Raw genomic sequence first — 27758 nt, 5'->3', positions numbered from 1 at the left:
CGGTAAAGCTCCCTTCGAACTGGCGAAAGAAATTTAAAAACCCGCGACTTTTATGAAAAACACTATTTCAGCAGGTCTGAGCTCTAAAAGCTTCGGAAATGTTTGTTTTCCTTTGAAGCTACGTGTGTAAGGCTGTGGCCCATTATCCTAGGAACTGTCCTGCTCTCGAATCTGAAAGAAATCTTTTTAGCTTTTCCTTTTGCAAACCTGAAACACGATTCATTATACAAAAATCGAAGCTATAGCAAGCATTCTCCCTTAACTAAGTTCCTATTTAGCTCGGAAATAGATGCTATACCTTTCTACATGTGTAGCTCTGACATAGCAGCTAGACTCCAGGTCCCGTTTGACGTCAGTGCAGCATCGATCCGTCTGGAGCCGCGGGGGGCTGATGCAACTCCGCGCGCCGGGGTGAAACCGCCCAGTCTGACGCGAATTACTTTACGTGGGCGGTTTCTGATGAAAGGCGTTGTAAGGGTTGTGAAATCGTTGTGTGTTGGTGTAGAAACTGTCTAGTTTTATAACTACGCCACTAGTTAATGCCACCTCCGCCCGCCGCGCACGCTTAACACTTCAAAGTACTTGAATGGTCCTTGCAACATCCCCGTTACACCATGCGTTTTTGAAAAATATTATTTTTGATTATTCGGAAGAATGTCAGAGCGGAAGCTAAGATCAAATTCCATAAAGATAATAAAGCTTTCATGCAATTTATATTTGTAACTTGGAACATGGGCAAGTAGGGCAGACGAATTTAATATCCGCCATATGCCTTGCTTAATTCCCAGTTTATTTTTAAAAGCTCTGTAATGTAATGTTATCGTGATGTTTATGGAAAAATAGCCGTCTGTCGATTTTATTGACGCCGCATTGCGATATATTGGATCGTTATTAGTTTTCTTTGTTGTGGCCTGAATATTTATTTATTGTGCAGCATGTAAGGTCATGAAATATTTATGTAAATGAAGATAAACTTATTTTCAGTATCTATTTATCATCTAGCTGATCTGCTTTTACTATCAATCTAAAACGATTAGATCGGAAAACGTCATTTACAAATTTTAGTACCCCATAAATGTTTGAGTTGAATATCGTTTAGCGATTGTTGGTTCAGTGTTCAGTCCGTAGGGCGGGGGGTGGGCGGGCGGCGCAGGGCTCCAGTCAACGACCGCCACTCGCCGCGCGGCCGCGACACGGGCGCCGTCAGCTCCAGAATTCAATTTCCGAAATCCGAAAGTGCCATCTCGCTTGACTTCCGGTTCCAACTTTGAAATGTCATTCGAAATTTAAGTTCAGTGGACGTTCGTGCGTGTGGAAGACAATTTGATTGCACGCGGACGTCTGGTAGTGGCGGCCGAGCGTGCGCTGGAGTGGACGTTACGTGACTGCGTTTTTGTCGACGGCGATTTCGCACGCGGAAACTGTTTAGCGATTGTGTAGTAATTATCTGATCGCGCTCGCGTGAGTGGAGGATCTTGCACCAAGTGCACGTGGCGGTGCGTTGCGGGTGACAGACTGCATCGTTCAGAAATAGACACGTTTTTATTTATGAAGCATGGCGCGGTGAGCCGCTTCCTCTGACGGCTGAGAGTTATGTCTAATTAGCTGTTCATCATGGTGCGACTGAGCCTGGCGATGGTGGTGGGCGTGGCGCCGGCGCTGGTGTCGTGGGTGAAGGGGCAGGGGCAGTGGCTGGTGCCCTCGCTACTGTCCCCGTGTGAGGACAAGTCCTCGCTACTGTCCCCATGTGAGGACAAGGCCTCGCTACTGTCCCCGTGTGAGGACAAGGCCCCGCGGCTCGCCCCGCGCCGCTCGCCCTCGCTGTCCGACTGTCTCGAGAGCAGCAGCGATGAGGAGTCCGCCAGGTCCATCGTCTGCCATGTTAGACCCAAACTGGTGAGTTTGAATAGACACTAGTAAGTGTTCCAATGCGATGTCACATGAAGGGGAAGTACCTACCTCAAATGCTGCATTTAAGAATTTTATCTTCATCCTTATCTTTCATGTGCCATCGCCTTCGAACACCCTGTCGATGTAGGTATGGAATTTAGTCCTTTACAGAATATCTTTGTCATTTTTCCAGCACTCGTATCGAAATTATTGCGTCCAAGTTTAGAATTTGATTGTCCAGACGAGACTCATCCACTTGGTTTCTCTGTAACATTTTGAGGCTATTATTTTCACTAATTCGAGCTTTATCGCCTGGTTTTATTGCGAGAGGCGGCGACGTCCGGCGCGCGTGTGGCCGCGGTGACATCGCCTCGTCTATGTAGCTGCTTTGTGCCGCTGATGTTTTCTCAACGATTAGGACAAAGGTTTTTGAAAATCTTTACGTTTCATACGAATTTTTATTCGCACATTTCACTTTTAAGTATATCGTGTTATTTATCTAGGTAAGTAAAATAATCTGGGTTGGCTATAATTCTGGTGACCTAGAACCATTGTGTACACCAGAGAAGGAACCAAATCGCAAATATCAAATGTAGACCGCGATCTGTTGCGGACAATAGCAAACCGCTGCTGCATACGAAATAACTGGGTCAAACGCCAATACGCATCCATTTTGAGATGTCGTGCCGTTGTATTGGGGAAGACGAATTCACTGATTGTTAGTTGACATGCGAGTGCTTGTGAAGACCATCAACAGAAAAACAAGACCGTCGGCGGAAGAGGATGGATGAGGAACGTTGAGGACAGGATCTTGCGTTTCTTGCGTTTTCGCTGATTATGCCTATGATATTATGATGATCCGCAGCGACCCAATACAGTGTATTGTTTTCGAATACTTCTTTGCTGACACAAAGGATGCCTTTACGTAAATAAAATTTCGAGAAGAATGTTTTGGAATTACTCACTCATACATTTATCGTGATCAATGAGCAGTCAATCACTAGGGAATAGCGGAATCAGAGATAAACTTCCCTCGATGCCGCCGAATATCACAGAATATAAAGTAAAAAAAAATATGCCTATTATACTCACACTTCTTTATTTACGAAAATAAAAGGAGTCCTCACATTTTACTGAGATTTTATCGCAGCGTGTGAAAGTGAAGTGTCGTGGCGTAACATACAAGAGTTTTTCAACAACAAGAACCTAAATAATGCTCTCATAATTTGCACAACACACGTTGTAATTACATTGCGTCACTTTTAATAATATTGTTGACGTTTATTTTGAAAATAGCAGTCAACAACACTTATTGATACAGTATCTTCAGCTGAGGAACTCCCCAGATGTCCTCTTAACCGGTCAAGATGGGAAACCGATATACGGTCAGTACCTAAACTACCCTCCTAACAATGTTCAAGTGACATATAGATTAACATCTCGAAGTGACGATGAAAATAGCAGCGCATCGATCATTCACCTTTGCTATTACGAAAGTGGTAGGTATCTCACGTGCGTTGGCGCAGAATGCGTCCCACAAAATGTCAAATGGTATTCGCTGGCGGCTGTGCGCTCAGTGCACCCTCACCTGCCCTATCGGGTCTATCTAGTCTATCGGTCCCGTTCGATTTTCAAACCGTCGCGGATAACTGGCTCGTTATCTTGTGTGGTATCCGGACTTTTTCTTCTTACGCGTGCTGCGTTTTTGCTCGTCGATGTGCCAGTGTTATTTCGTGTGCGGTTTGCAGCGGGAAAGCGCTGTCGGTGACTATTCAGTAATTTATCTTGTGATCGGTATAACTGTTAGAGAGCGCTCGGCCAAGATTCCTTGTTATTTCCGGATGTGAATCCCCAATGTGTGAAACACAATACTTGTAGTGGGTTCAATAGATGTTAAGTAAATGCAACGAGCCCTTATTTCGTTGAATCTCAAATAACAGTTAAACATTGCTGAAAGCTCTCATTCCATTTTTATTAATTGATTGGTCAGGGACAATCGGTTCTGAAGCCAAAGCTTATGCATACGATCCAGAACAATTTGGCAGGTATGATGGTAGCAGTGTGACGTCACATCAAGGCATTGTCCAAAGAGGGCGCTTCGCGGAGCGCAACGTCCTTCCCTATTGTCCAGATCTGACCACGAGGCAGGCGAGGACCACGAGTTTCCAGACTTACTTGCAATCGTTTTAAGATTGATATGGGGCTATTTGAAGTTTGAAGTAGGCAACCACTGTAATCAACCTCAGATTTATGATATTTCATACTAGGTACGTTAGAAAATTGCAGATTGGCGTATCGCACACGATAACTAACGTCTTTTTCATGGTGTTCAATTTTTTTTACAATGATTTAAAATACATTTATATGTATAGGTATATATCTCAGCCATTCTCAGCTCCCTGCATTATCCCAAAGGTGCAATAATTAATGAATTGAGATCACGGGTTCAGTCCCCGGCCAGGGCAAGTCGTGGCCGCATGTGTGTTGCGGTTAATAATGTCTCACTCAACACTATGTTGATTGTGAGACACTTTTTCACTTTAATTAAGTGCCATATTATTCAATTAAATATCCAAGTTATTAGCCTAATTATTTATGAACTATAATAGGTATTAGCTCGTTATTAGTGGTGGCATGTGTGTAACTGATAACAATACACATGTGTAAATTTTTTTTTTTTTATGCAGCCTGTGTCGTGTCCCACTGTGTAATATTTTTTTTTTTTTTTTTTTTAAATAGTCTATGTGTTTTCCCACTGCTGGGCAAAGACCTCCCCTTTAATTTTCCACTTCTCCCGATCCAATGCGGCTACCTCCCAATCCGGCAAATATTTGACGAGGTCGTCCCGCCACCTCCTTCTCGGCCTGCCTCTCCGCCGGCGCCCGTCGCCCGGCACCCACTCGGTCGCTATCTTGGCCCACCGGTCCGGGTGCATTCGGCAGACGTGGCCGGCCCAGTTCCATTTGAGCTTCGCGGTCTCGACACCAAATTCAAATTCAAATTCAAATTTCTTTATTTCACCATTTTTTTATAATACAGCTTAGTTTGAGTTCTGACTTCCGAACTAGAATTATCTGTATGTCAGAAGTCAGTGCTCTTCCAGTTTGATGTCTTAGGTGGTAAAAATTTAAGATTAAAGATGAAATAATACAATACAATATACTTAAGTACTATGGCATGCAGCATGCACATTATAGATTTCTTATTGTTTTTTGAGTAACAAAAGAAGTAATAAGTATAAGAAACTCAAGTGCTTAGACTTAATGAGAGTACTTAGCAATAACACAACATAACATTTAGTGCAAAGAGAGAAAGTTAAAGATTTATGATGATTTATTCTAAAATTCAGAAAACAAAATGCTCACGAAAACTCAATGTCTAGATCAGTAAAAAGTAGTAAGTAAAGTTAATGTTCAATTTCTAATACACACTCAGTTTCGGTATAGGTCAGTTTCTGTAGATAATTATAGGTGATGATTTTTGAAGAACTTTTTATTTTATTGTGTATGTTTAGTATTTTATTGATTTTGTTATATATATAGGGACCGAGAAAAGGGAAGAATTTTTGCGCAAAAGCAGTTTTATATACCTTGTTTGGTTCACAAACACGATAGGCTCTTCGTTTCGGAGGATTTTGTGTAACGAAAGGAGTAAGAGAGTGTTGTTTAATTATAATACTTAGTAAGAAAAGTTGTCGGACTGTTAGAACCTCACAGTGTGCATAAAGGAGATGAGTAGGATATAGGAAATTTCGGAAAGTACAGACCTTCAAGACCGCTCGTTGTGCAATCTCCAAGGGAAGTAGTATTGTCTTTGGAGCACCTCCCCACGAAGATATACAGTACATCAAGAGTGACTGACATAGGGAAAAGTAGACCCTTTTTAAAATATGGGGCTCGGCCACTTGTCTCAGGTTTTTAAATATATATATGAGTTTTCGAACTCTTGATGTAAGAAGGCTGATGTGGGGTTTGAAGCTGAGATTTTCATCTATTATAATACCTAGATAGCGTATGGAGGCAACTTTTTGAAGAGGGACACAGTGGCAAAAGGTAGGTCTAGTGATGGAGTCGCAGTCATGGGCGAATAGTTCGAGTTCATCTCGAGGCTGTGTATTATTTCTGATTGAAAAGGTCATATATTTTGTTTTTGTGGTATTCAGCGTAAGATAGTTATCCTGTAACCATTTTGTGACCGTGTCCAACCCAGTTTGTGCGGCAGCAAAAGTATCTTCCCAGGATTTAGATTTAAACATGAGAGCTGTGTCATCAGCATAGCAGATAATTTCTCCATGGGAAGGTTTTAAAGAGCAGAGATCGTTTATGTACACAAGAAAAAGAGTAGGGCCTAGGATACTGCCCTGAGGGACTCCATAGTATTCGCCGGAGGGTAGTTCTGAACTGGTTTGTGAGCCTATCTTGACTAGTTGGGTTCGGCCTGAGAGGTAATTTTGGAACAGCTTTAGTGGCGTTCCTCTTATACCAATGTTGTCCAATTTTTTAATGAGTAGCGGGACCGATATGGTATCAAAAGCCTTAGCAAGGTCGAGGAATATTGATAGGCACTTGCTTCCTTCATCTAAGCTATTTGACACAAAGTTGGTAAGGTCCTGCACAGCATCATCAGTTGACCTTCCTGACCGAAAGGCAAACTGGTTTGGTGATAGGATCGAGTTTTTTTCTAGGTAGTTTACTAATCGCCAGTTTAAGATTTTTTCAAGAAGTTTAGATATTGCGGGAAGGATAGAGATGGGTCTATAGTTCTCGACACAAGTTTTATCGCCATTTTTGTGAATAGGTATGACCACGGATTTCTTCAATAGCGATGGGAAGATGCCCTTGTCAATGCATAAGTTAAATATATATGTCAGTGGAGGGATAAAAAAGTGTTTATTTTGTTTTAGTATTTTATTAGATATTTCATCCACCCCCACAGAGCATATTGATTTTAAGGACATTATTGTAGCGTCTAGTTCTTTTACATCAACCATAATTAGCCCAAAAGAGTTTGCATTTGTGATCTTAGAGGTACTAGGACTATTAGAGGTAATTTTTTTGTTTCTAATTTTTTCGGCTAGTGTCTTCCCAACCTTGCAATAATAATCATTTATATTGTTTAGAGTGTGCTCAGCAGAAGATGAATTTGTTAGTAGGTCCTGATTGCAATTTTTTTGTTTAGACGTAGAGGTAATTGATTTTATTGTATCCCAAATTTTTTTATTATTATTTCCTGCTTTTTCTAACAATGATTTTTCATACTGTATTTTAATATTTTTAATGAGCTTATTACAATAATTTCGGTATCTTCTGTATGTTATGAGTGCAATTTCGTTGTTAGGTTTTTTAGTATTTAAGTGTAGTTTGTCACGGTTTCTAATACACTTTAATATGCCAGGTGTGATCCATGGCTTAATTACCCTTTTGCGGCATGGTACTTTAATTGTCTTAGTGTTATTCTGGATAATAGTTTGCACCGCTTGTGTTAAAAAGGAAATACATATATTTGGATCTGTTGAGTCGTATAGAGGTTCCAAACTAACCTGTTCAAGATCTGATGTAATGCCGCAGTAATTTATTATAGTTTTATGGCTTATGGGTTGTTCTCTTTTTGATTTAGCATCAGGTAGAAATATCAGAACTGCCTTATGATCTGTCAGGGTGGTTTGCGGTACAAGGGTGACGGCAGACGATTTGGATTTCAAAAAGGTGTGATCAAGACATGATCCACTTTCGTCTCTTGTGACATATGTATGTGTAGGCAGCAGCCCATGCGATGCCATTAGATTCAGATAACTATTTGAGCCTGAGTTTGCAGAGCTGCTACATGTATGTATGTCGATGTTTATATCGCCTAACATTATTATTTCATTTGCTGATGAAATTGATGACAGGACCTTATCTAAAGATTTTAGAAATATATCCAAGTTCTTGTAGGAAGGTGAACGGTAGATACATACGACAGCAATATTATCAATTTTAAGAACAATACAGTTTCCTTCATCAAACTGTGGCTCTTCGACTATTACTTTAATATTGTTTTTTATGTAAACTACCACACCTTCATTTTGGTTTGCATTATTTGATGTTTTATAGTAATCATAGTTGTCTAGGGACGGTATATTTGGGCAACAAGACAGCCAGCATTCTGTTAAGACTAATATGTCTAATTCAAATCCTATTTGTTGAAGGAGCACCAATAGACCGGGGAAATTTCTACCTATGCTTCTAATATTTTGGGTTAAGCAAGACAGATTTCTACCCGATGAAGGTTTTAGTTTGCAACAGTCTAGCGTTGAACACGTGAAAGCTGAAGAAACCGTTATATTATCAATATCCGTAGATATTGCATTCAAACTATCGAATTTTTATTGTTTTATAATTTAAAATGTAACTTGTGGATGTACCAATTTGTAATATGTGAATGAAACGACCATAGAAAAAATATGTGATGCAGTATGAAAAGATAAGTAGCAAGTATTTAAGATATTCCAAGTTGTTAGTATAGTTATGTGAATTTATTCTTGAGAGTGAGCGTGTGATTTTACTTTGGTGTAGGTAACTATTATGATCAGTACATTTTGCTGTGTTCAGCCTCAGAGTTGTAAGCACTTTGTTTAGGTGTATAAAGGAGACAATATTTACTATACTAGACATTTCGTTCAAAACAATACATGCAGTTAAGTAGTAATTAATAAAAAACAAAATAATCTCGAGACAGCTTTCATAATAAAAGAGTAGATTCGTTTTTAAACTTAAGTCTAGTCATTCATTTTGGCGCTTATCCTTGATTGATTTTAGGACATCTTCATTTTTTACTAAAATGTGAGGTGAGTGTTCATCTTTCCGGAGAAAGATATTGCCGTTTGACACCCAGCAGAACTTGTAATTCTCTGTCCTTGCAAAATCTCGTGCTAGAAAATGTATTCTCGTATTTTTAGGCGTTAAATGTTCAGATACAAATATAGGCAGTCTAGCTGTATCAATGCCTAGATGAGTAGTGCTAAGTTGCTCAGTAGAGTGTTGGCGATTGAACTTTTTGATGTGCTCTATAATTGTTGATCGTGCCAGGGTAGAAGACATCTCAAAAATGACAGTTGTTGCATTGTTTTTGTCGTTCTTTTTTGGCAGTCTGTAGACATCTCTTACTTGTGGGTTAAGATTTTCCAGTTTCAGTTGCTTTAAGAGATTTTGGATCATCTCGAACAAGTCACTCTTGGTCTCCTTTTGTTTTCGTGGGATATAGCGTATCTCTAGACATGTTTTCCTTAAGTTGCGTTCCATGTTATCAATTTTATCTGATAAAATGCTTATCTCTAGGGATGTCGATTTTTTCTCCTGTTCCAAACTGGTGATTTGTGACTGTATTGCCGTTATCTGTTCGGACATAAAGTTCAGGGTATTACCCATCTCCTGATTGTTTTTTTCTATTGTGTCTATCATATGTTTTTCAAGAGCATTTAATCTAGTATTTTGTTGGCTAAGCATATCACTCAACATTTTCTTAATGTCATCTTTAAATGAGACTAACATATCCTCCGAGTCATCATCCGAGAGACGCCTCTTTTTGTTGCGGGTGGATATATTCGGGCTTGAGCAACTCTCTTGGGATTGCAAGTTTGGGAGTGCTGCAGTGCGTAGGTCGTTTTCGGAGTTAGTTAAATTGGTAGGGGACCTTTGAAGAGGCATTTTTGAATCTTATATGATGTTATAAAACACAAAAAGCCAACTTGACAGTGGTTGGTCTCGAACCCACGGCCTCAGTGTTGAGTCTTACACTCTAACGCCTACACCAGTTAGACAAGTTACAGGTCAGTCCAATATACGGGAGGTATTATAGCGGTCAGCACAATGGTTGAGGTGACGTCTTGATTCTATGCGTTCCTGGTAGTGTCGGTGCAGTTAGAAATTGACTCACCGCGTTCGTCGCTAGATGGCGCACATTTGTCGTCACCTCTGGTGTTTATATGCGGTCCTGGTGGTCAGCGTATATCAAATTATTCCCGTAGGTCTCCTCAGGGATGTTTTGGTAACTTGTTGACTAGGTTTTTTATGCACTTGTTGAATACGGAAACTTTGTGTTATTTAAGATATTTATTTAATTATTTAAATAGTTTTAGGGTATTTTTAATTAAAATTTACGCAAATTTCGACACGTCTGTACCGTGACAGTGATCCAGCGGAAGAGGATCGATTATGCGGGTTTGGGAGCGTAGTGCGGTGTTCCTGACACGGTCTGTCAATTTTACACCTAGAATACTACGCTCCATCGCTCTTTGGCAGACCTTCAGTCTGGTCTTTTGATGTTCGGTCAGTGACCATATCTGTGCGCCGTAGGTTAGGACGGGCAAGATACACATGTCAACGAGTTTGCGCTTGAGTGACAGTGGAAGGTTGCCCTTCATCAGCTGCTTCATAGACCAGTAGCTCTTCCAGGCGTTATCGATGCGTCTATCGATCTCCTTGTCTTGCCTGTTTTCGAATGAGACTAGCTGGCCTAAGTAAATGTACTCGTTGACATATTGTATATCCTGACCGTCTACCGTGACCCTATGTTTCACGCTGTTAGACATGATCTTCGTTTTGGACCGATTCATCGACAATCCGACTTGAAGGCTTGCCGTGCTGAGATCTTGCAGCATGCGTTCGAGTGTTGATGCCGACGGGGAAAACAGCACGATATCATCGGCGAAGCGAAGATTGGTTAATCTTCTGCCACCGATGTCGATACCTTTGTTTTCCCATGAAACCGCGAGCTTTCTGAATACCTCTTCGAGCGTGCAGGTAAATAGCTTCGGAGATAGCGGATCTCCCTGTTTCACGCCTTTTTCTATGTCAAAAAGTGGTCCAGGTGACTGTAATTTTATTTTTGCCGTGCTATTTTGATAAATGATTTTGATGAGGTCTATATATGTGTTGGGAATTTTTTGATTTTCTAGAGCTTCGAAAATTGAAGAATGAGATAGACTGTCGAAAGCTTTACTGTAATCTACAAAGGCTAAATATAAAGGTGTGTGGTATTCGGAACACTTTTCAACTATCTGGTTAAGGGTGTGAAGATGATCTGTGGTGGAAAAGTTGGGTCGGAATCCAGCTTGTTCAGGCGGTTGATTTGCGTCCAGTATGTGGGAAATGCGACTTTCTATTATTTTTATAAAAATTTTGTAAATGTGGGATATCAGGCTGATAGGTCTGTAGTTACCTATATCGGATTTATCTCCCTTCTTGTGAAGTAGTACTATATTAGAGTGGCATAGCTTTTTCGGAACTTTTCCAGTCGTCAATATAATATTGCACAGATTTGCTATATGGGGTATTAAGACCGACTTCCCCACCTTTAACAGATCTGAGGTGATTCCGTCATCTCCTGGGCTTTTGTCACATTTGAGGCTCATAATGGCGCGATGAACCTCAAAACCTGTTATAAATGGGATAGAGTCAGGGTGGGAGTATGTTTTATCTGAATCTAAATTTGTATTATTTTTGGCGGGATTTGAGTAAAGGGCTTTATAAAATGAAGTACAAATTTTAATGACTTTATCCCTTCCTCCTTGTTCATTGCCATTTTCATCTGTCAATTTTGTTATCCACGATTTGCCTTTGCTTATGCCATTTTTTGCTGCTCTAAGTGATTTATTGTTCTCTAATGCTAGTTTGATAACCTCCGTGTTAAATGCTCTAATGTCCCTCCTTATAGCACGCTTCACCTGTCTATCTAGGTTATTGTATTCACGTGAGCATTTTGGGTGGGATTCTCTTTCTTCTAATAATAACAATGTATCAGGGGATAATTTGTTACTGTGTCGTCGGTGTGATTTTTGTTTAATTTTATTTTTAGCAGTGTTGATGGCTGTTTGAATGTTATCGTATTCCTGTTCTACATTATCAGTGTCGTTACTCAATTCTTTAAAACTGTTACTCAACTCTAAGTTAAAAAAAAACTACTTTTTAACTTTAACTTAGAGTGTAATATTAGTGTATATAATATTGATGTCCTAATGTCCTACAGTGAGCATGAAACACATATCCTTATTTCCTTCTGTTATCAACGTTGTCCCAAATTTTGAACCGATAAGTTCAATGTCAGAACCACAAAAAATAGCTGAGTATTGAGAATTACAAATGTTTTGCTTATTTATAAGATTACTTAATTAATTACTTAATTAATTAATGTACTTAAATTCGTCATCCTTTGTGAAAATATAACCTTTAAAGAAGAAAAATGAAGAATAAAGTAGACTGCAATGTTATTTTTATAAGTGTACGAACTTTTAAAATATCGAAACATTCAAATTAAATATTTATAATTTTTTTCTCGGAAAATTACAATGCTCAAAAATGCTCATAACTTGACGCATGATTTAAAGTGAATTGCTATTCATTCATTCTACAGTTAATTGCTTTGGTAGTTTTCTAACTCGTTTCTTAAATGCCTGTTGAAATATTTGACTGGCAACACGCATTGTTGTCGCATTATTACTTGATGGATTGATATATCTTCTTCTTCTTGAATAACATTAAACACTTGGATAACTATGTATTAGTCACATACCTTATAGAGCCACCACCAAAAATTTATAATTCTGTATACCTAATTACGTTGGCGTTATAACAATTTATAATATTTGAAAAATATCATCTATCAGTTTTAATTGTGTTATATGTATAAATATAACAGTTAATATAATGATGTATGTTGTGGTTAAACAATGATAATAAGTACTTCGCGTGTAATCTAACATATTAGACAGTATTTCACAACAAGTGGTATGATTCATAATACCATTGATATAATAATACTCCAGCTATCCTTGTAGGGCCATGAAACAAGATGTGGATGTGACCACTTTAAATATGATCTTTAACGAATAGCAATAAGTTTTTTAGGATCCTTTCTTTTAAGACAACGGCAAGGACTCGAGCAAAGTTTCCATCACTTTCATTCACATTACTTGGGGACACGAAAGGAGCAACCCCGAAGGATTATCGATTAGATAGATTAAATATTAGGATTATTCGATCACCTGTACCTTATATTACGTCCTTCACAGCCCCGGAGAGTCAGCGACTGACAGCTGATCGAATATCTAATCCTCTCACCACGACGGTCACAAACTCTGCAACGCTAAGAAGATTAGGTTTAAATATATAGCCGCAGTGGGTTTAGATAGCTGTCTCAGGTTACCGGAATCAGCTATCATGCATGCAGATTATACATTGTACATAATTTTTGGGATATTAAATTATAATAGAAATAACATTAGGTTGCGGAGCGCGTGAGGGCCGCTTCCGCTAGGCTCGTGGCCGTGCGACGTGTCGGTGCGATCACTCCGGCAGTGATATCTCAGTCGCGCCGCACTCGCGCCCCTCACTGCGCGCGCGCAACACTAGGCCTCGTCACCGGCATCGCGAGCCCACCGCAGACGAGTGGAATAAGTGCCGTTTAAAAGTGCATGTTAGGAATGTAAGTGTCATTGACGATATCGTATCCGCAAAACAAAGAATCTTGGTCAAGGAGCTCGTTACAGGTAGCGATAAGATTAAGAAAGATAAAAGGAATAATAACGTTTTTATCATAAAAATATTAAGTGTGTAACGTGAGGTCTGAGGAGGTGCACGAAATATCGCGGCCTTCCTTCCACAGTGACGGTTCTGCTGTCGTATACGCAACTGTTATAAACTGTTGACGAATGCGCTCGTCAGCGGTTCCCGGAATAGTGGACAATAGTGGTAGTGGCGCGACGCAGCCATGGGCCGGCGCTCCGAGCTGGTGACGTCGGACAACAGCGACGACAGCGGCGACGCCTTCACCGACGGGGACTTCGGGGACTCCGACGAGGACACCACGGTCGTGGAGCGCGCGCCCGCCACCAGCGGCAACCTTCACGAAACAGTCAACACGACCTTCAACAAGTCAATGGCTGAGACGAACGGCATTAGCAACGGCTCCTACGATAAAGGCAACAACTACAGCCGCCAGAGCAGCTTCGGCAGCCTCAAAAGTGGCAAATCCGGCTCCTCGAATGGATTCAATAGCAAAGACGAATACGACAGCATTCGCAGGGACTCGCATGGAGACCTGAACCCGTCCATCGTCGGCATCATCGGCGGACAACACTCTCATGTATGTATAACCTCCAAATATCCTCATGTTAACGGTTCCTTTGACTGCTGTCGCCATATCCTTGGTGATTCACGCTTGACTCATTGTTTTCTGAGGTAGGATCGGTGAAGAAACGTGAGGGCTTTCCCTTTTAGGCTCATACTGCTTAGCATTCACCGAGGAAACACAACACGTACGTGTTAATTTAATTGCACGGGTTTGGTAGTCTATAAAATAGTTAAGGTTTGAGTTTATCTTATCTCTTGTAGTGAAGTTCCGTCGTGCGGATGGCCTTCGGGGGCCGCAGTATCGCCTGAAGTGTCTCAGTCTCAGGTGAACAGTCTTTGCGTAACTCATCAATAGCCCGGAGTTCGTTCGGTATCGTAAAGCGAAAATTTGCAGTGTAGCGTCATGTTGACACAGTTGAAATGCGTGACGAAGTCATTTAGGAGTACAAATTGAGTTTTTCAACGGACAGTGGTTCTGTTAGTATTGTGTCAGCAGTGGCTCTAGTATCAATTTTCAAGGGGTTAAAGCGTGATGGCTTCAGTAGCGATGCTTCCAGAAAGCTGGATGAACTTCGCCGGAAGAATCCTGTTACTCTATGTGAGTCTAGCATTTTCTATCCCAAATATGTAGTTAATTAACCTCAATTAACAGTCACAATATTTGTTATTAAAATCCAAAATTCATCTGTACATGGATTTTCATAAACATGAATTATGTATTGTTTCCAACAATGATTCATCTTCAGCTATTTAATGAATACCACATATTTTCCCTTCTGTAAAGTTTAACAGTTAGCTGGGGCCTTCAGCTGAACACACTTGTCTGGAGGTTTCAGTCTATCTACATGTCGGTGTTCAAGTATTTCTTACAAAATGGTGTATCTTGTGAACTTGATAAGTTTAACTGGTCGTTTACTATTTTTACACGTAAGTTAACAATAATTTATATTACTTGACGCTGTAATAAAGTACTTTATCTTTATTTGCTGTCGGTTGAGTATCATTGACCGCAAATACTAATATGTAGTATTACTGTCTCCATTGCCCTTGTCTTAAATGGTTATAACTCACTCCTCATCCCAATATTGTGTCGTTAACATAACAATGATGGCCACAAGTGACCAACGGCCAGTTATGACGCATCTGTTGACAAACCGACGATCGGTGTGTATTTAGTTATTAGTAACTTGACGTCGGTGAAGATATTTTTTCAATTTCAATCATTTATTCATAAATTCAATAATTTACACGTCATATAGTAATAATAAAAAAGAGGGTAAGTAAGTTAGATATTGTTAATCTATGTACGTATTGTGTAATGTCGGTGTGAGATCATCTTTTTTGATTTGTATAAGGTAACCTACCTATGTAGCTTTCGATTTGTTCATAGCATACCTGTGTCTTGCGATTTACAATTTCAAATTGATTCGCGCCGAGGTGTTGCTTTAATCTGTTTTATTCATATTTGAACCAACCATCGCCTGTACTGTACTTCAATTTACAGTAGCTAAGCTACCTTCTATAATTTCATATATTACGAAGGGTACGATAAAAAATGTTCGCTTTTAGTTAAAAGATTTATTACATATAGCATCATACGTGTTCTAAACATGGGTTAAGCCTTCCCATATCCCATATCGAGTTACAAAATACATGACTCTGTCCACCATATCACTCTTGGCTTCAATCTGTCACCGGTTTTGATCCACACATGCGGTCGATAAGTTGGCAGACATTTTAACACATTCGTAAACAAACATGACCTCACCATATGGTGTGCTTGTTACTACACTATGGTGAAGGATTTCGCATTTATGAGTATCAGCGGTGCGGTTATACATAACTATATTGTTATCGCTATAGCGTCTCTGAATTAGGGATCACGTATTAGCTATATTCTAACAAATGTTTTATGTAAGCCAGTTTAAATACTTGGTATGTGAGTGGCATTCTTTACCAAATAAGCTTAATGTATGCAGGTTGGTACTACTGTGATACACGCAGATTTAAACTTCGACGATTGTGGAGACCTGGTGGACATTTGTTGCATGGTTCGGATTTATACTAATCTTTCGGCATTTGCATTACAAGTTGAGTATCGACGGTAATCATTAAATTGATTCTAGCACTTATTTTGATTTTAAAAGGCGTCATCCTTGATAAATTTTCATTGTGATAGCTTTTTCTGTAATATTGGAGAAAAAAAAGTTACATTGAGCATTGGGATTCGCTTTAGATAACGATAATTATTATCCTGTCTCAACCTGTGGCCAAAACCGGTCTAACACAATGAAAAAATAACACTCATCTAATTATTATTCTTTAAAAAACCTAAGACGCAGCCCTCATCAATGTCTAAGTTCGGGAATGACTTCATTGACCCTGATCCTTAGCACATTTCGTCCAGATGACATCATCAGGTCCTGGCGAATTATTTATGACATGCCGCATGTGCTACCATGTGACACGTCGCTAAGCTCTTTACTTTGTGCAAGGAACAACACTACTCCTTGCGAGGAGATGTCATGTGTTGCCGGCGCTAGTTTTTTATTTTACTTTTATCAATGTTATGATTATGATGGTATGTGTAGCTTTGTAAAAATAAAAGGAAATATGTTACTTCTCCAACGAGTAAGTACTGAGAAATGGAATGTTTTCGGATTAAGTACTTTAAAGTATTATCATTTAAGAGACAGAAAATTTGAAACTTTTTCCTTTGAATTTCTTCCGTCCGTCCTATGAAAACCTGTAAACTTTTATAAAATATCTTAAAACGGTCTTGATGTTCAAAGAACTTGAAGGATTTTCTGCTTTTCCTTTTAAAGCGAGGCGATGTTTTGCCGCGCGGTATGCCAACAATTCTCTTAAATGCCGGAGCAGGCTGTTTGTCGGTTTCCGTGCACATTCGTCGCATTCTCCCCCTATCTGAGTCGGACTCATGATAATGTGTTCTTACATTAACCTAGTACAACTGGACTGCATTTGGTTAACAATTAACCAACACTAATTATCTCCACCAGTGTGAGAAATTATTCATGTGGCATAAACAACATCGACAGTCGATTCAGGGGACCATTTTAGGGTTGCGGTGAATATGTAAAAGTGTTGTTGTAAATGCGAAACATCCTGCCACCCGCATCTTTGCATTACTTAGCACTATCGATTTACCTCGCATACGGGCTCACACTCACATCATAGTAGCGTGCAAGTAACAAGAAAACACACCCTTACTACTCTAGCGCCTACGGCTACGTTTGTGCTCAGTTGACCAGTTTGTAGACTTCATCAGCACATTTATTACCCACACCCAACCAACGGTCGCTGCTAGGCCGGTCTCCCGAGGGGTACCACAACACTATGACTTTACCTCATTCTGCTCCTAATAGCTTCTAACCTACCTGTCCACCTATGTTGGCGAATACTTCACATTTGCATCACAATAACATAGAGTTACACACTGCTGGCACATGCCTCTCATCATTAACTAGCAAGGCAGGGGATTGCACAATAGCTGTCTGTGTCTAGGCGTTTCTGCAAGCAATTCTGACGTGTAAGGCCGTGAGCTCAAACCCGCAGAACTAAAAATAGTGCACAGAATATTGATTGAGACCACCCTCGGTCTTCGTGACTGCATGTTGCCAGTCACCGTCCCCTTGCCGGAAGGTTCACGAGTAGACAGGTGGACTTATTGCCGTCGCCCACGCATGCTCATACGCCAGGCACCGCCCTCATGTTACTTCATAGTAATTAAATGTTTTAAGTGCGGCACTACACAAAGACAAAGCCTAAAAAATATCTGGACTTGAATATTTATAATATACTTGACTTGTTAATGATTTATTGTAAGTTAATTGTGTGAAAAATACCAATGCCCGTAGAATCTAAAGAAGTCTTCATTAAAATAAAATATTTCGTAAGTCGCAAAAAAAAACATCAAAATTCATTAATTACCACCGGATACGTCCCGATATTATTTTATTTGTATTTCTTGTCAGATCATGTATTTTACCAAAAGATGAAGCCAATGATACCTAGTTACCTACACAATTATGACGTCAGCATTAGCAGTCGCTCCCCAAACTCCCCATTCACGTTTGTCTGATCGTCACCGGCGCTTCCTGGAGACAATAGGACGAGCGTCATTACTGCAGCTCCCACCTTGCGCGCGCGCACCCCGCGCACGTTCCTGGGGGGTTACTCTATCTGAGCTGTCGAGCAATCTGCACGTTTCATACAACTAGATAGAGTCGTAGCTCGCACAGTAGCGCTTCGCATCATATAGAATGACCCCCCTGCGATCACATTACGTATCGTTACTATTGTGAACAGGTAAAAGGTATAAGCCGTGTAGATAAAGAAACAAGTGGAAATCTTGTAGCCGGTAGAAGGCTGAGCTGCGATACGGCTATAGCCATGAATGATCAGCTTTTCGATGGTGATAAATATCTTTGACGTAATTGCGGTCCATCACCAAAAACCTCAATCTTGCATTGTATGGATAGACACGGAACTATCTACTGTTTAATTTATTTCTGTTGATTGCAGGTCTCCATAGAATATTTTTATAAAGTAATGTACCTGCCTAACTAATTGAGTGTATCTAATCTAAACTCTTTATCAATTATAAATACTATAAACCACTTTCTAACGCAATCCCTTGTCGTTGAAAGTATTAATTTATTGTAATTAGAATTTCCAATTGTTGATAGTTATCGAGTTATCGACACGCAAACTTTTACACTAACTACATATAATATCGTAGTACTTACTTCATAATTTATTATTTAATAGTTCGTTGATATGTCTAGTAATTTAACATACACTACACACATTCACTACATATACAAATCATACGCGATAGATTATATATTTTTTAAACCTTCCGAGCTTCCGTCTTCTCTGGGGTTTTAAATCCTGATTGAAAATCTTGTTCTCAAAAACTGTTACCACCAGCCTCCTATAACCAATGTTTGATATGTATTGTGTATATTGTGTGATGGTATATGTATATAGACCTAAGCGATTTCTGCCGGAATGGCGTAAGGAGGAGGAGGGAGGCCTTTACCCAGCAGTGGGGGAGGAAGAGTCCAGTACCGCCGAATCAAACACGGTCTGCACGAGCAACACCACGACGACTATGTATACCAGTTTGATGTTCTATAACAAATGACTCAAGTTAACATATCTCTTTTCCCCGCAGGCGGAGCAGCGCCTGGCGGCGCGGCGCGCGGCGCGGGCGGAGGCGCGCGAGATCCGCATGCGCGAGCTGGAGCGCCAGCAGCGCGAGCAGGAGAACAATGCCGACAAGGCGTATGACATGTACGCGGGGAAGACAGGTGGGTACCAGGGGAGGATGACTTGATAGGAGATGTGAATGGATGAAGATGCCGTGATAGGCACGTGGGGAAGAAGGGTGATTGGGCAGGGTGCCAGGAAAGGTTGTTAGGAGATTTGTATTTGATGGGTGACTAGATGAAGTAGTAGTTATCTGATTGACTGATCCGCATGCGCGAGCTGGAGCACCAGCAGCGCGAGCAGGAGAACAATGCCGACAAGGCGTATGATATGTACGCAGGGAAGACAGGTGGGTACCAGGGGAGGATGAGTTGTTAGGAGATGTGTATTTGAAGGGTGAATGGGTGATGTGTAGTGATATGTATGTAAGAAAGAAGTTTGGTGAGTAGGCAAGGTACCAGGGAAGGATGAGTTGTTAGGAAATGTGTATTTGATGGGTTTATGTATGAAGTACCTTCTGGTTGTCTGATCCGCATGCGCGAGCTGGAGCGCCAGCAGCGCGAGCAGGAGAACTATGCCGACAAGGCGTATGATATGTACGCGGGGAAGACAGGTGGGTACCAAGGGAGGATAAGTTGTTAGGACATGTGAATGGATGAAGATGCCGTGATGGCTAGGCAGGGAAGAAGAGTGATTGGGCAGGGTGCCAGGAGAGGATGGTTGTTAGGAGATTTGTATTTGATGGGTGACTAGATGAAGTATCTAGTAGGTATCTGATTGATGATCCGCATGAGAGAGCTGGAGCGCCGGCAGCGCGAGCAGGAGAACAATGCCGACAAGGCGTACGATATGTACGCGGGGAAGACAGGTGGGTACCAGGGGAGGATGAGTTGTTAGGAGATAGTAGATATTATCTAATTGACTGAATGAATGAACAGAACAGCCATGGCATTTTTCCGCGGACAAGAAGGGTACCAGGGGAGCATGTTTGTCAGGAGATATTTGATGGGTGAATAAATGAAGTAGCATCTGATTGAGTGAGACGCTTGCTGTGGTACCATATCCTAGTCAAATTTCGGCAATATCCTTATTTTTTATCTGCCGCACGATGCAACGCACCAAAATAGCCCTCCGAAGGAATAACTGTTAAAGATTTTGTAGCCGGAGGTAGTGGGCCGCGCGCTTTGTCCAAAACAAGTCTGTTTGTGTTTTTCACGGGTGTTAACGTTCTTACTTCTTACTTTTATATCTCAATTAAATACTTAATTACATTTTTGGTTTTATACTTATCCTTCAGTGTATGACTGGTTCAATACTTACTGAAATATGTTAGACGTGAAACATTATACTTAAACAAAACTTGAATTACTTCACAAAACATAATTTATGCTTTAAATTTATTATTAAAAACTAAAATAGTATAACCGTGTCATTGTACTCGATACTTATAAGAATTAAATTATGTCAAAATTTGGCTAAATTACTTTGTTAAGAAAGAGTGACCTCTTCTGGCACAGGTGCTTATGTACTTAAAAGAAGGGGTCAAGCTTAGTTTACTGAAAAACTTTTTGGCAAATGAATAAATATATTATAATAATGTATTTTTTTGTATTTTTTGTATTTGTAACGTGTGTACCTGGTGTTTGCAGAGACGGCGGTGCGGCGCGGCGGCGCGCGGCTGGCGGCGCTGGCCCCCGGCCTGCACTCGCCGCGCCGCAGCTCCGAGGACTCCGTGGACGACAGCTTCAGCCTCAAGGACCTTAGGGTGAGTTGTAGTACAACGCTTTTAAGATTTTACACTCACACACACACTCACGCCTTGTACTAATGTACTCCCTTGCGGGGTAGGCAGAGGTGCATTGCTGCACCCACTTTTCGCCAGAGCGTTATGTTAGTCCCAATGTAATACTCCCAATTGAAAATATAGCGATGTATTTATGTTAATTATCGGGACCCGTCACAGTTCTATTAATTAAGATGTATAGCGTTGCACATGAAAACTTCCAGTTGGTATTTCAACATAGTTCTTCTAGACTCAGTTTTTGAGAGACTACGGGTCCACCCTTATACTTGGGAAGCAGTTTGTCATAGTGCCTGATAGTGAACCTAATCAGGATGATCGCTTTATTTCACGTACCTAATTTATTTATTGATTTTTACACTACTAAACGCTTTGTAGTTTGAACGATATCTATTGATCGAAACTTCACATTGTCTCTCATTGTGCGTATCGATTAGTGGAGAATGTCCCGGTAATGGAAAAGTTTATTTTTCAACAGCTTATTAATTACTTGTTGCACTGATTTTTATGGCGATGGTTAATTGTGTATAAGAAGCTGAAGCGAATTGGTCAACCCATAATGAGAATAACTAACTAACACAGGTACATAACATACTCATGTAATTTACTCCTTTACGAGTTTACGCCGTATTTTCAGCACCAACTTTACTTATGCCATAATAACACTATGAATTTGATAAATTCCAGCACGAGCTGAAGGAAGTATCGGAGAAGTTCCGCGCGGCGATGATCCTGAACGCGCAGCTCGACAACGACAAGGCGGCGCTGCGGTACCAGCTGGAGCAGCTGCGCGACCAGGCCGAGGAGCAGCGCGAGGCCGCCGCGCAGCTGCAGGTCCGTATCACAGGGCAGTAGGGCTCATATTGCAACGACTAAATTTCAATTGCAACTGCAGAGCCATATTGCCAATTTATTCGATAGTTTTTTGTTGGTTACCGGTGTCCAGGGTTTGCCGTGATACGCAATGCGTAAAAACGTGTTATCATTTGATTTTTAAATCTGATAACTGCACTGCTAATGAGTCATATTATCATAATCAGATTACCTATCTGATGTGGATAACAATGTTAATAATCGGTCGTGAACCGCGAAATCATACACAACATGAATAAAAAAGTTTTTAGCATCATCATCACATTGCGTTTTCGATATTTTGAAATCTCACTCTAGGCGTCGCAATAATATAATAACACTATAATATAATACAACTGAATCATAGCTCAAGTTTCATCTTGCGACTTCTAAATCTTCCAATGAGTATCTCGTCATCAACCATAACTATGTTTCCTAACAATCCATTTCCAACATTCCAGAGAGAACACAAAGAGAAATGCTCAGCGCACGAGCGTTTAAAACGCGAGCACGCTTCCCTAGACCGCGAGTTGCTATCCGCTCGGGACGCCATCTTAGCCCGCGACGCGGCGGCGGCGGCGGCGGGCCGGGCGTTTGTGGAAGCTACAGGGGACGTGGCCGAGCTGGCGGGAAGCGCCGTGGGCAGCGTGCCCGCGCTCGCGCTCGTGTCGCGAGAGTCCGAGGAGATGCTCAATGATGCTGGGGAGGGGACGCTCGGTGAGTGATTTTGTGTTTTTGAATTTATTGGGAAGGGGCTTAGTAGTGAATTTATCTGTGTGGCATTTTCTCGGATTTTCCGAAAGAATGGGCAAATGAGTTATTGTTACTCTAAGCCACAGCATAGTACAGCCGTCTATTAGCACATAATTTACTGGGTCATACTACTATGTTTTCGGTCAACACAGAAGTATGACCCGATAAAGTGTTGACCGAAAACATAGTACGTAAGTACATAGGTTATAAAAACTTATGTTACTTAAACTAACTATAGAAACTTCAGCGTCCTTCATAAGTAATAAAGCAATCAAAGCTATAATAAAACCACTGAAACTTTATCCTTCTTTATCTAAAGCCCCATTTGCCCTTCTCCAGACGTGCGGTTGCAGAAACTAGTGACGTCACGACAGGAGCTGGAGGCGGAGGTGCGCCGGCTGAAGCTTCAGCTGAACGACGAGCGAGCGGCCCGAGTCAACGGAGCCAGCGGGCAGGACTGCGAGAGCGACTGTGAGTGTAGTGTCACGTGACAATGTGAACAACGTGAAAGATGCGTTGCGTCGCTATTAGGATTAGGGCATGCAATACCGCAATACCGGTATTGGTAATACCGGGATCCCGGACAAAATCCACGCTTTTTTCAATACCGGTATTGAAATTTAATACCGGTATTGAAGCAATACCGGAATCGGACATTTTTTAGGCTATAAATCAAGCGATTAAGATATAGTTAGCCTTGTGCTCCTATATACTATGAAAGTGCACTTGTTTTCAACCGGTACATGCTGTTTTTGGCCTTTAGAAACCTACTTGTTGTCCATGCGTTCTAAAATTTTAACTCTAATACTCAATTCTCGTAAAAAATATTACATAATACAGAATTTGATTGCTTTTTCTTGTTGTATTTTGCCCTATACGACCTTTAAACAAAATATATGCCATTTATAACAAGGAAGTCTTATACCGGTATTAATACCGGGATCCCGGTATTGAGTTCTAATACCGGTATTGAAAATATTACCGGTATTGCATGCCCTAGTCGCTATCCTTCACTTCGACGGTGGGACGTCGTAAAGGTTGAAATATAGAAGGGTGGAGCGTAATCGTTCAGACGACGCAACGGTAACAATGCTGTGTGTGTTGCGACAACGCCCGTGCATGTGGCATCGCTCTTACCTGATCAACGGGTAGGCGTTTATGGAGGTGCGATACCAATTACGTGACGGATCTCAATTTCGTCTGGATTTCCTGGGAAGCTAAGGAAGGAGCCCGGAACCGAATCGTCTCATGAAGAACTGCGTAGGTCCTTTGCTCCTCGTGTGGTTAGACTAATAATAATCTAAATTTGAATATCTAAGTCAAAAAGTATGTTGTATAGTTTTTAGAATATGGTATAGTATAGACAAACCTCAACAGAAACAACGGCATATATTGTTCCAAAACTGCAACCCTTTTTTAACAAACCGCTACAACAAACCACTTTTATATTTACTAAACTTTACCACTCTCTTATCCGCAGTGGAAGTGACCCGCAAGAGCCTAGCCGAAGCGAAAGCTCGCGCGGCGCGGGCGGAGGCCGAGGCGGCGCTGCAGGGCGCGGCGGTGGCGCGGCTCGAGGCGCAAGTAGCGAGGCTGCGGGCCAGGCAGGAGGGGCAGGACGAGCATGAACACGCGTTGAAGCAGGAGCGGAGACGGCTGCAAAGAGAGGTGAGATGGAAGCTTCTGTAAGGCATATGGGAGCCTGGCACTTTCAAACCATGTTTTGCAGTAAAGCAGGAGCAAACTAAGCTCCTGTGAGGTTATTAACACCTGGTACTTTATAGCGGACTGCTACAGAGAGTTGAAATGAAATGTAAGCTCCTGTAAGGTTATATTCGCCTGGTACTTTCGGTCGGTGGCGCGGCTCGAGGCGCAAGTAGCGAGGCTGCGCCAGGCAGGAGGGGCAGGATGAACACGAACATGCGCTGAAGCAGGAGCGGAGACGGCTGCAGAGAGAGGTGAGACGGATGCTCTTGTTAGGCTATGGGCGCCTGGTACTTTTCAAACCTTGTTTCACGCTGAAGTAAGGTTATAGACACCTGGTACTTTATAGTGAAGACAGCTGCAGAGAGAGGTGAAATGAAATCTAAGCTCCTGTAAGGTTATATTCGCCTGGTACTTTGGTCGGTGGCGCGGCTCGAGGCGCAGGTGGCGCGGCTGCGAGCCAGGCAGGAGGGGCAGGATGAGCACGAACATGCGTTGAAGCAGGAGCGGAGAAGGCTGCAGAGAGAGGTGAGATGGAAGCTCTTGCTAGACTATGGGCGCCTGGTACTTTCGAGCCGTAGTGCGTTTCGTGAAAGCACTCAAGTAGTGCTGAGGCGGTTGCAGAGAGAGGTCAGAGCTTCTGGGAGGTTATAGGCACCTGGTACTTTTGGGCGGTGCTGTTAGCGCTGAAACGGCTGCATAGATAGGTAAGATGAAAGCTTCTGTAAGGCCTGGCACTTTTGTAACCTTGTTTCTCCCTAAAGCTGGAGTGAACTACGCTCCTGTAACTTTATGAACGACTGGAACTTTTGAAGTGAAGAATGTTCCAGTGGGGGATGAGATAGAAGCGTCTGTAAGACTATGGGAGCATCTGCTACCATACAACAATATTTTTTATAAACTTTACTAAATGCCTACTAGCGCTGACAAGATTGTCCATTATTTTCAGGAAGTCGTTGACTTCTGGGCAGTTATCAACCAATAATGGTATAGTTTACACAAACACAAGTGTGCCACCCCTCTATTAATTAAATTTTATACTAAGTTTTCCAACCAAGAGTGGTGTTGAAATAATATTTTTATGTAATGTTCTAAAGTGTTGTCCTCTTGTCCTGCATCTGTTATGTACACAGATAACCTCCGCTATAATCTGTGAATAAGCGATTGTTAAACTCCTTCGAATTACCTACTTGCATGAATATTGTACAGAGATATGAAACCTGTGGCGTCCAATAACACTGTAATATACCAATTATTTACTAAATAAACTTGTTGCAATGCAATGATATCGTGTCAGTTCAGTTATCTAACTTTATAAACCTTAAAAAAAAACAAATAATTCCATCGCAACAACTTAACAATTACCAATTTGACCTAACCTTAACCAAAACTAATAGAAGGTTTGTTTACAGGCGCGAGAAGCATTGAACCGCGTGGAAGAGCTAGAAACAGAGAATAACCATTTAACAAAACGACTAGACAAACTGAAGAATGCCAAGTCTGCACTTCTAAAGGAGCTGTGACAGAATGACTAGGCGCCTCGAACAATGACGCTTCGCTACGGCGCCGCGCGGGCCGAGCCATGGCCCACACGCAATGGACTCACCAGATAGAAATACATTTAATCGCAGTTTTCGTTGAACCCTTGCGTTAGAGCCTTACAACTGGACTGAAATGAAAAGAGAGTATCGCTGAGTAGTACGAGTGGGAGCGAGATAGCTATACACAGCCATGTTATACGTCGTCCGAGTAAATAGCCGTAGAATGTAACATTATGTAGAGGTTGGTATCAAGTACAGTAATAACTTGGTATCTGTATTTATTGTTGACACGTGTAGAGTTTCGCTCAACGATGCGAATAGATTGATTTTATGTAAGTATTTTAATTGAAAATGCAGGCATTTCAAAAATGTTTTAATTTTGAAGGTTTCTTTTAAGGTTGTCTGTAAGATATTATGATTTTATTAATAAATTGGGTTGTAATGTGTATAACAGTTCCATAACATATTTTTATTGTAAATCGCTTGAATTAAATGATTTGTAATATATTAACTGTAATTAAATTTGTTTATTCATAGTTATTTATTTGAAATGCATATAGTTTTTGTATAAATACTTTTTAGTTAGCATATTATATTTGCTTGCCGATAACTTTTGCTTTTAGTTAAGTACTAATAACGTTTCGTGATGTTTCTATTTTAATGACTTGCCATTGGTTCACAAATTGATTGGTTCTTGTAGGAGCAGGCGACTTTTAGTATAATCAAGCTCATTTAAATGTGATAGCGATTTCCGAATTTATTTTGTATGAAATTATCGGCCAGTTTCTGTAAGGTTAATCAAAGTTAGCGTAAAAATTTAAAACATACTTCTTACATCCTTGGATACTTCGGAAGGCCTAGCACAGGGCGCATTTAAGACGTGACGAAAGTTCTCTGTCGCGCTCGCTCTTGAGGCTGCGTGAGTGAGCAGAACTTTCATCTCGTCTTAAATGCGCCCTGTGCTAGGCCTTCAGTACTCTATATTTATTCATAATTTATGATTAACTTTGATTCGCCTCTCGGAAATGTGAGGGTTAGCGACAACAATTTAAAAACTAATGAGATTAAACATAACTCTAGTTACCATTGTCATGTTTTACGCAAAAAATTACATACTTGATTATTATAAACTTTATTTTAATTCTCAGGACAAGAAAGTGGGCCTTGTAGCCATTGTAATATAGTTGTTACTGTCTTGTTCACGTGCAGTGCCATTGCGCATAAAACTAAATAATAGGATAGTTCATTTATTTAAAAGTACGCGGTATGAATTGATTGTATGATAACATTTTATATAAGGTATATACTTTTAGGTAACTGTACTAAATAACTGCGCACATATATTACGTACATTGACACCACATAAAAGTGTTCATACGCGTATGATACACTCGCTCAAATCAATGTATGAAACAATAGGGACTTTGATTATTACATCTTTGTAATGTTCAACACTAAATCCAAAGTGGCAATGGCCTAGTATTGAAAGTAAGTTCTTCCACAATACATGCCGCGTATTTTTATTTGTGACGAGAAACATGAATAGGAAGGATCCCGAGTGTAGAGTCGCTTTTTACAAATTATAAACATACGAGTCATATGCTTGAATTGTTTAAAGGAATGAGAGGACATCTACAAGACTTTGCATTCATCGACATTCGCACTATTTGTCGATTCTATGAGGTATCTTTAGGTGATTAATTCGACTTCATTGTAAGTCATACGGCTGCTGATATGGTCATAAGTGCAATTTTAAACTGATTATAATTTTTAACAATGAAACTGAATTATTTGCCTAAAGATGTTAATTTCTAAGTAGTTATCAATGTGTACTAATTTATTTTGTTTTTATTAGGATTGACCAACAACGTCTTT

At 40.7% G+C, this 27758-nt stretch overlaps 1 protein-coding gene across 2 annotated transcripts; it reads left to right on the top strand.

The window, feature by feature from the left end:
- The first annotated feature begins 1226 nt into the window (after positions 1-1226).
- LOC105394036 (leucine-rich repeat flightless-interacting protein 2) lies at positions 1227-27470 on the top strand. Of its 2 annotated transcripts, none has more exons than XM_048623301.1 (8): positions 1227-1896; positions 19198-19333; positions 20882-20997; positions 21721-21867; positions 22347-22602; positions 22978-23109; positions 24119-24306; positions 25755-27470. In XM_048623301.1, the coding sequence occupies exons 1-8, from the start codon at positions 1615-1617 to the stop codon at positions 25863-25865; spliced, it is 1368 nt and encodes a 455-aa protein (XP_048479258.1). In that variant the 5' UTR covers positions 1227-1614; the 3' UTR covers positions 25866-27470. The 2 variants fall into 2 exon arrangements, with proteins under 2 accessions (XP_048479258.1, XP_048479257.1); XM_048623300.1 differs by lacking the exon at positions 1227-1896 and adding an exon at positions 13239-14010.
- Positions 27471-27758: the final 288 nt, after the last annotated feature.

This window comes from Plutella xylostella, chromosome 10, assembly GCF_932276165.1.
Source record: "Plutella xylostella chromosome 10, ilPluXylo3.1, whole genome shotgun sequence".
NCBI lineage: Eukaryota > Metazoa > Arthropoda > Insecta > Lepidoptera > Plutellidae > Plutella > Plutella xylostella.
This window is presented reverse-complemented; position numbering and strand designations above follow the sequence as displayed.